At 39.7% G+C, this 10,612-nt stretch overlaps 1 protein-coding gene across 2 annotated transcripts in view; it reads right to left on the reverse strand.

Moving 5' to 3' along the window:
* ATP13A3 (ATPase 13A3) overlaps positions 1–10,273 on the reverse strand; it is a 60,622-nt gene extending 50,349 nt beyond the window's left edge. For both annotated transcript variants that reach the window (XM_026854825.1, XM_026854824.1), the window contains exon 1: positions 9,904–10,273. In XM_026854825.1, the coding sequence (XP_026710626.1) occupies positions 9,904–9,941 (38 nt within the window). In that variant the 5' untranslated portion in view covers positions 9,942–10,273. The remainder of the gene's footprint in view (positions 1–9,903) is intronic.
* Between the last annotated feature and the right edge of the window lie 339 nt (positions 10,274–10,612).

A 10,612-nucleotide genomic window follows, 5' to 3' on the forward strand; every position in this document is an offset into this window, starting at 1 on the left:
AGTACTAATAGATGTAACTGATGTATCAGTCTTCTCTGCTGTAAGAAGGAAAGTTAGTTTTAAGTACGTACATTAAATGTATCAAGGAGCACTCTTTCCTCAAATGCTGACTTCACTAACTGAAATATCACCAAGTGTCTAACCAAATACTCACAAGTAGCCTCTTCTCAGGTACCTCTGGTCCAGATACTGTACTCAGATTTCCCCCATCAGCCTTGTTTTGTCTTAAGCATTATATATACAGAGGTCAGCTTTCTGAAGCACTGTTAAGGACTGCCACAATCCTCCACATACACTGAATGCTTAAGTAGCTTTTACTCTATACCACTGGAATGAAAGTAAACCAAGGAACAGAAAGCCTGGCTGCAGGCTAATAGAGCAACAAAATAACAGTCCCTGAAAGGCTGGACCAAATCTGCACTTAGCCAAGCATCCCGAAGAGCAGCGATGATGTCAAGGAGCCATCACAGGGAGAGTCATATAATGATACTTCCCAGTAGACTCTCTCCAGTCCCAGTGATTTGCAGTTCAAGAGTTTTGTGAGCCAAATACCATATCATCTTATTTAATACTAAGTGGTTTTTTCTTAATTTTTTAAAATATTTTGGGGCACATTTTAAGCTTGCCAACATTCTGCAAAGAACTGCTGAGTTCATGGAGAAGGATTTTTTTCCCTATTTTGACCCTCCATCTACTAGTTTCATGTGAAGCCTCCTACTTGTTTGTATTTGAAGGGGAATGAAGTCATGCCTTATTTACTCCCTCCCTACCACCTATGATTCTTTTATAAACTGTTTTATCCCACACCCTTCAGTCCTCTCCATGCAGAAAGGACTAACAGCTTCCCTTACTGAGGTCATCCCATACTTCTTATCATCTTTGTCACCATCTTTCACAGTTCTGCTATGTATCTTTAATAAATGTCTCAGCCCCCTTAAGAATTTGCACATAACAAATAACACATTAATGCCACAAGTGAATTAGAAAATAGTACACTACACAAATAGCTAATTAACACCAGTTAAAAATAATTTTTCAAGAGCAGAAGTGTCAGTTCTCTCATACATATTCAGACTTCACAGGTAAGTGGAAGAGAAGTCACACACTTCTAGAAGCACCTGCTGCTTATATTAAATGTTGGTGTTAAAAAAAAAAATAAAAAAGGAACAGAAGCATTAAATACCCTTACGTATATTACAAATACACATATTTCATGTGGACATGGTTCTGGGCAACTGGTTCTAGGTGGCCCTGACTGAGCAGTGGGGCTGGACAAGACGACATGCAGAGGGGCCCTTCCAGCCTTAACCATCCTGCGAGTCTGTGATTCCACTTATCATACCAGCACATTTTCATAGAAGAACATTCCAACAATGGTGGCTCACAAGATGAGAGATTTAAAATAAACATTTTAATGACTTTTTGCAAGTCATCAAGGAATTAAACTCGCAATTACATAAGTAATAAATTCCTCATCATCAAGTCCCAGATCCCTGAAATATCTCTAGAACACAAGAAGTTCCCATTGGAACTATCCTGACATGCCATTTCTGATGAGCACAAGTCTTTCTGGATTTCTGGTTTACAAGATAAAGCTAATGTTTCTATTCCAAATGGTGCCACAGTACCCAAATCCCCACCGCCATCTTGCAACTTCAAGCCCCATAGTAAAGGGATCAAGGGCAGAGCACAGAATATATCTGAGAACACTTCAGACACAAAGTAATGAATGTTTTTTTAGCCTGGCTTTCTACACAAAGGAAGAGGGGCTGGACATCCAGAGTTTACATAAAAGTGACCACAGGGCAGCTCTCAAAGTTGACACCTCACTCTGAAGCTTCAACTGGCTCATAAGACTTAAGCATAAACTGAACCCCTTGTAGAGGCTCTGCAGAGTCCTCAAATTCATACAGTCATTACAGAAGCTACAGCAGAGTAGCTTGAGTCCAGATGCAGTACTTTATCCAAGAAAGCTGCCAAACCAGCCTGATTAATAGTTAGAAATCCACGTATGCAACTTTTCCACAGATGTTAACTTAGCTCCCACCTTACTTGCAAACATACCAACATACCAACCACCTTAAGTTTTAAAAATGCCTTCATTTACAAGGTAGAACAAAAGCACTTAGGAAGGACCCAACTTAAACACTATCGCAACTTAATGTATGAATATGCACTTTTGATTTCTCCTTGGCCACAGCACTCAGGAAAGGAAATTCACAAGCAACTACTTATCTGAATGGAAGCAAAACATTCAAAAAGGTTTCGAAAAAGACTGAAGTTCTGAACATTACCTTATCTCTACAGAACATTAAGAAGGGAATCAGCCACAAAGGCTGGTTTTTCTACTATCTTCCAAGCTGATGTTATAAGCATCAAGCCCATTTTAATAGCTGAATTTAATAGATACTCTATCACACTTGCAAAATTAAGAAATATTAACAGCTAAGATCAAAATGAGCATTAAAGGAATGAGGATGTTTCCTGACGGAGAAAAGCATCGATTTAAGACACATGCTTCTGGAATCTAGCAAAGATAAGATGGGAGGATACAGTGAAACATGGAGCAGACTATTCACCACAAAATACTGCCCCATGAACTTAGACGTCTAACTCAACTCCCCAGGTGTAGCTCAACATCCACAGTATCAAAATTTACAGTCTCCAAGAAAAATGAGCTTTACAAAAGGTGAACTACTTCAATATAGCAGTAAGTCTTCAGAAAGCACAGGGTGCACACTGAAATATTCTCAACATGACACAGCTTCTGCTGACAGTAGCTAATCACACAAGTACTGTCTGACTATGGTCTGTGTAAATTCTCCTACCACATCCATCAATGTTACATATAACAAAAGCGTCACCTGACTTCAGCTGGACAGACGATTATGGCATTTAATATATCATTGCTTCCCAGACATTTATGTCATCGAAGATAACAGCAAGCAGAAGAAACTGAGGCACTCTGTTTGTTCCACATGCAAGATGCACACTGCACAAATTCAAAATACTTTGCACTGAAACCTGAGCAAAACAATCCTATGATCCAGTCTACCAATGAAGTTATGTGGACCAGCAATCTCCCAGCAAAGAGACAGCAGCAATTTAATGCATCAGATAATCACTACTGCAATGACCACAGGCTAAGAACAGGTGTTACAAATGCTATTAGCATACCAGTACCAGTTTGAGGCACAAAACCCCTTCATAACGGATGCTCAGAATGCAGTTATGCCAGTGGTCTTGCTACTGACAAAAGCTGTCTCTCTGGGAAAGGGATATTGCTGGATAAAGGAAAGGGTGGCATAGGGAAGAGCACTATGAGGATACCTACATTTGCATGCTATAGACTAAGGACTAATAAGCTGACAAGACCATAAGTTATTTCTGATTGTGGTCTCCCCCTACAAAAGGCATACAATTTGTGTGGGGAAACATTATGTGTTCCTGTATTTCTGCCTGTTTATTACTATAATAAAGCTATTTCTTCTGCAGAAGATATGGTCACAAGAAAGTGCAATTTATATTGCAAACAAAAAATAAAATCTGTAGATGAACTGATGAAACTTAAGAAGTCAGGAGCCTAAGTATACTTTCAACCAACAGAGACTGCACAACAGCAGTCTTTCAAGTGCTTCTGTTCTCTCAGACACATCAGACCTACCTCTGCTCCAGACACATGCCCTTCACCATGGATTGATCTCATCCAAGCACTAGATAACTGTCATAGCAGTACAATTGTACAGACCAACAAATAAACAGAAGCGGTGTTTGAAGCCTGGCTGTCCAAACCGAAGTCAAAACCATTACTCTCTTTCACACCACGGGTCTTCAATATTGCTAGTATTAACGCTCAGTAGATTGTCTCTAGAAATAAAGCATGGCTATGATGCAGGAAAACAATGTTAAAACCCTCTCTTGAAACGCTACTTAACTTTGTGGTCCTTGCCAAATGGACCAACTGAACATAGGGTTAATCCAAAGAATGCACTCTGCTAGACTGCACATTTGACAGGCTTTTTATGTTCCTGCTTGAATTACCAGTTGAAAAGAACTTTTTGCTGGCTTGTCAGATCTGGAGTACTGCTATAGTGACAGAAGCACCAGTTTTAGACAGCAGCACCCTCAGCCAAAGACTGCTCAAAGCCAATGGAACAACCCTTTGAATTCCCTGGGCTTTGGATCAAGCCTTCACAACTCAGTGACAATGGCAGATATATTAAGATTCTTTCACTCCTGTAAGATAAAAACAGTTCCTCTGAGAAACAGAGGTAAGAAAACTATCCCTCTGTACAGCAAAAAAAAAAAAAATTGTCTAGCAATTCAACAGTAATAAGACGTTTCAGGAAATTCATCTGTACCCAAAAGTTATATGATTCAATAACTACTCACTAGTTAGTGAGGGTAAAGTCAGGCAGGTAAAGCAACGTAACCACCAACACACCATACAATCTCCACACTGGAGGTCAACCCTTATCTACATCACTGAACTTTCAGCTCCTGCTATCTACCACTGCATTAAACGTATCTTCTGGAAGATAAGTTCTCCCCATTGTTGACGTTAAACGCTGTGGCAGATCTAAAGGCCAGAGTTCATAAGGGTAACTGTACTTTTCTCCATTAATTGAGACATGGTATGACAGCAAAATGCAGAGGATTAATTTAAATGTTTCCACACATTCCAGTTATCTTACAAACCAATCACTGAAATAGAAGGAATAGTTGGATCTTTTGTTTTGTCATGCAGTCCACTGCAGACAAAAAGAATCAAAAGGAATTACAAAAGTGCATGAAAATAATGATATATAAAATAGCACGGCTATACTCGCAGTTCAACTTTCCACTTTGAAATCTGTCCTCACTTAGGTCCCTGTACTGGTGAATATACCAAAGTATGTGTCTGTCAAAAAGATCTTCAAAGCCAAAAGTGGACCTTTCTAAGTATGGATCAGAAGCATTAAGATTACCATCCAAGTCTAAAGCAATAATCTGAAACTACTAAAACTAAAATGATCGAAAATTCCTCAGTGCTTTGCCACACTAAAGTTACACACACATATTGTCGTCCTGTAGGGTCTCCGCCATGAAGAAAACTTGCTCCACTTGCATAAAGCAGCATCCCACAGAAGAGAGTAACATCCCAAACACTGTATGTTTGCAAACTGATAGTCTAGTCATTTGAACCTGTGTAAGGTCTAAACTCACATATGACATGACCAAGTGATGGACAAGAAGAATTCCACGTATTTCCACCTCCCTGGCCCAAACTTGACACAAAATAAAACTAGAATCCTATAAAATGAGATGAAAGGGAAGGACATCAATAGAGAGCTTAGTCTATTCCCCAAACTAAACCAACTATACCAACACATGAACTTGTTCTTCATGGCCAACAGTAAAAGACTTCTTAAAGTACAATTTTTAATGCGATAAAGTTAAAAGCTTAATCAGTGTTCTTGATGAAACAATCCCATTTCAACCTTCCCATTGTGGTCACTGAAAATAGCATTTCCTTCTTACAAATCTTTTAAATACTTGAAATCTCTTACACTCCCCTTATTCTCCTCATCTCTTGCCAAAATAACTCGGATTTTCTTCCATCTTTATGAAGTTGTTTCCTCGAACTCTGATCATTTGTATTTCTCTCCTCTGAACTCTTTCCAAGTGGTCCAAATTCTTCTTGAATTTTGGCACCCAAAACAGATGCTGTCTGCACATTGAGAGTATACCAACAGCAAATAAAGCCAACGGATTTAAACTTTACATCTCACAGACAATACTCCTGTTTAACCATCCCAGCAAGAGATATCTGCCTTTTCTGCAAACAGCATGACACTGACTCATGTTCAACTTGTGATCCAGTACACCCCCAGGTCCTTTTTCTAGTACCTAACCAGTTATTCCTCACCCTACATTTGCACAGCTGATAATTCCTGCCTAAGTGCAGTACTCTGCATTTGTCCCTATTGAATGTCATCCTATTTTTCAGGTCATTTTGAACTCTCATCATGTCCTCCAACACAGTCCCTGAGAATTTAATAAGCACATTTAATCAGACAACTGACTGATGCTTTCATTAAAGGCAACTGTACCCAGGATAGAACCCTTTAACATAACCTCTCATTTCAACACTGAATCATTAATTAGCATTTTTCAAATAGGATCATCTACCCCATTTTGCACATTTCCTAGACTACTTTCCCCAGATCATGTCTCCATCTACTTATGAAGCCATCAAAATATGGAAAACCTTTTTAAATAAATCAATCTATCAGCAGACAAGACCTCCACTGCTTCTGCCATAGCCACAAAACCTTCTGCTCTGCCATAAAAAGGTATTAGACTCTGGACATAATTAGTTTTCCCACAAATCAGTTCATGCTGCTATTCTTCTCATAGCTATCTTCCAAGCACTTGAAAATAGAATGTTTGCTTATTAAACTCAACTGATAGAAAAAAATGAGATAAAGTGAACTGTCATACTTCAATTCCTCTTTCTCAGCTCTCTTCCATTGTAACTCTCTGAAGACTCATTCTTATCCTTTGCCAGTCTTATAGTACTGCTGAGTATTTCTAGCTAATATTTTTAAATTTTTTGAGCTGTTTCGAGAATTATACTGTGAAGCTTATCAGGGCCAGCTAACATAGGAACATCTAGTGGAAGTACACTGTAGTGTAAAATACTACCTCATCACAAGTATTAATAAGATCAAGCACCTGCATGACAGTTAGAGAAGACAAGCAAAACAGGAAAACAGGCACTAAGCACTTTAAATGTTCTGTACCTTCTGTAGATACATATGTTCTCCATTGAATCAAGAGACACATTTCTCAATCTTCCTCCTGCTATTAACCTACTTCTACAGGAACCTTGCTAGCTTTTATGCCTCTTGCCAGTTGCATTTCCATGTGCACTTTGGCCTTTCCAGTATCTGCCTCTACTATTCTTTCATACATGTTCTTCATAATGTGACTTACTTTCGTGCTCTACATATATTTTTTTCTTGCATCCAAAGTCAGTAAAAGCCTGTAAGTTGGTCTTACTACTTTCTCTGCTTCTCAAAAGCCTTCTGATTTTGCTGTTCTGCCTCCTACCCCTTATAAGGATCACGAGCTCCAATTTCATAGCAAATGCCATTTATCACCTTTCATTCTGACATCCTCTAGCTAGAATAAAATCTAAAGGAGTTCAGTTGTACCCTGTAAACTGAAAACGTCACATAACTTTGATCAAAGTCAAAAAAGAAAGAGTTAGGTACTTCGATTTTGAAGGATGGTCTTTTGATAGGATTACCAAGATGACTGACACTGCACGACTTCAGAGCAAGTAGCTAGACTCTATGGTCACAGAGACCCCTTCCCAATCCCAACCCATGGCCAGCACTCCATCCAGACGGTGCTGAAGTCATGTATTTTACAGAAGGAGAAGCAAGATAGAGCACTTCAGATTTTTGCACAGATCACACCCAGAACTCCTGAACAGTAACTGTGAATCACTCATCCTTTTTTATTTAAGTCTGCCTGTCAGCTACCAAAGATTAAAGTTTATAGTCTTATTTCAATCAGGAATAAAGGTGTCAGACTTGAGGCTATAATACAACTACAGTTTACTACAAAATGAACTTTTGTTCTCTGCTAAGCAGGTTATTTAACAAAGGAAGCAGCTTTTTTTATGAATGAAAACTATTTTTAGCTCATTGTGTAATAGTGAAAGGGAAACACTTCAGCATTACTGTTATTTAAAATATGTTTTAAATGGCTAACTGGGAAATTAGCATTTTTGACCTGGATTTACTTCATATGAACTCTCCCATGCTAAACATGACCAGATCCAAGCACTAGTCAGTGTTGTGGTTTTTTCACCTCCGAGAAGAACACAAAACCTACTAATTTGCATAATACCGTGCCTACAGACCCAAAGCAGGTTTGACTGTACTAGATGCCACGCTGTGGAGCCCAGTAATCCCAGCCCAAAAAAGCACACACTTAAATATACACTCAGTTCTCCAATGCAAGTCTTTAAGCCATTCAAAAGGTGAGTCTAAACACCCTGCAGAAGCATACATTTTTACATTATGCTGATGCTGTCTGGGCACTGAGAACACGAAATTAAGGAAGCCCTTTTTTCTAACCTCCAAAACTCAGAGTTTTAGAAGAATAAACTAAACAACTTTGTTTCACAAGGTATTAAAGGAATGAAACCTCTCCCCTCCATGCCAGCTACTATCAGGTTCATACCAGACAGGCATTTAATAAGGAAAAGTGTTAGAGCAGTTCTCCCTGGCCTGCTGTTAAAGATGCTGAAGCGTACCACTCATATTTTTTACATCAGAGGCAGTAATTCCTACAACAGACCTTGGACAAGCTAAGTCAAAGTAATCCACTGCTGGCACTCTACAGAAATAAAGCAAACAGTATCTGAAGGTTTCCAGAAAAAGGAAAAGGGTGCAATGGTTAAAATGCTTGACAAAAACCTGGCCTTTCCATATCAGTTCCCAGTTCTAGTACAGATTTCCCAGGTCGGGCAACCCACTTAGACCTGGCTTTAACGATAAAAAGTTATTTTACTCCCGCAGAATAATTGGAATTTATCTCTATACCACTGAAAATTTGTGTCTTGTTGACTGTTTTATACTCCACACAGAAGACAGTGAGGATACTACCTCCTCAAGCCAAACAAGAAAAATTAACCTGAGAGCTCAATGTCAGTACAGATTTTTTAATTTATTAAAATAATTTATTAGGACCACAACAAAACAGCTTGTTTCATGCACCATGCCTGTCACATGGCACCCCAGAAGAGGACTGAATCACGAAGTTTCTCAAATATACTCAGCCATCATGATGTCATTTCCCTCCCCGCTAGGCAGCCCCCACACTCCCTTGCCAGGCACTGCAAGCTGCCCAACCAGGCAGCTAGGACGCTTCATCCCTCTCTCTTCGGGTTAGGGATGAAATAGTGACTGCCTAAGTCATCAAACCCTCCCTAGAGGAGAAAGCAATGAATGAAAAAGAAATAGTCTAGAAGACAACTAACAACAAAATTAAGGGGTGAGAGCATAATGAGCTCAAAGTCTAGAGAGCACTACTGGAAAACACCAAGCAGAGCACCTAGAACAGCAGCACTGCTCCTGGGAGATATTCAGGAAGGTGGCAGCTGCTGTCCAGCAGCGCTGCTGGAGACAGTGTCTGCAGAATTGCTCAGATCCCTTTCACTGCTTTCTCCTCCTTGTGGACAGTCAGCTCTGGCCAAAGCTGAAGTTAACAAGAAGATCCCTCTCACCATTTTCTGAAGCACTGTAAAAGCTGTGTACTTTGGAGCACAACAGTTTTTCCTGGCTGATCTAGGTGCTCACACTGGAACGCTCTATGCTGCCAGAAGTCAGTATTCTCCCTCACAGGTGACTACACCAATAATACACAACATTTTCATTTCACCAAGCCATCTTGATGATATGCTTCTTAGAAGTCAGAAGAGTTAAGTCAGTACCAATAAATTTCCAATTCAATTATACAGTTCAAAGTTTACATAGTACATCTTATTTAAACTTTGCAAAATCGTGTTTGTCATTAGCCAACAAGAAAAAGCAGTTTACGAAACTAGCAGTACATAGCCCTTACTGTCACACCATATACCAGTAGAAACACTTCCTCCATGTACATGCAGTCAAGATCTATTGCTGTCACCTGTGACACTGCTACATAGACACTAAGTTTAAGAGGGCCTGACTTACACCATAGGGTATATTTAAGTAATGCAAAAAAAAAATGCTGTTCCTCCACAGGTTCAAAAAAATCATTATACTACAGGAGGTAAGTCTTGCACAGTTTTACTTTAATAGAAGGTGAAAGTAGCAACTCTTTCAGATATGATGGAACTGATGGCAGAAAAATACAGCTAACCTGTCTGAAGAGCCAGTGTGTGGACAAATCTCATACATACAACGGCTGAGTCACCTACAATAAAAAAAAAAATTACAGTCAGAGGAATGACTAGGCTAAATGAAACTTAATCTTAATTACCCTAGCTAAGAAAATAGTGTAGTTTTAGTGAGTGCATACAGCAAAGAACACACGTTAATGAACTGTAAAACTGGAACAAAACTCTAAGCAAGCTCAGCTGAAGAGGAAGCAGTCAGCCTGGCCAGACAACTATCAACGCTCACGTTAGAACAGTTTGGAGTTAACCATCTCCCACTGCTGGAGGCTACGGTATCTCAGCTGAGGGAGACAACAGCTTCTTCCAGGGCTCCAAGTGTCCTCCAACCACAGCACCTGCAGGGATATACGTATCCGGGGGGGCAAGACAGAGCACTAGTGATAGCATTAAGCTTTTAGTGCCAATACTGCAGGTACTCAAGTTCTTCTTCTTTACCGTAAGTATCAATGCAGTTTTTAAATCTACCTCATCAGTTCCATTTCAATCCTCAGTGTTTAAAAAGACAACTAGTAGTCGTTTCTCTCTGAACAAACATAAACAGGCCCCCTCTCTGGGATGAAGCAGTGATTGTCAGAGGTGCCTGGAGTGGGAGACCACCATCTCCACAGCTCAGCCGACAGAAAAGTACTCTATGACCTTTGTCAACAGCAGCATAAGGGACTGACTCATCTG

Source organism: Athene cunicularia (assembly GCF_003259725.1).
Source record: "Athene cunicularia isolate RWA chromosome 9 unlocalized genomic scaffold, athCun1 chr9_part1, whole genome shotgun sequence".
Taxonomy (NCBI): domain Eukaryota; kingdom Metazoa; phylum Chordata; class Aves; order Strigiformes; family Strigidae; genus Athene; species Athene cunicularia.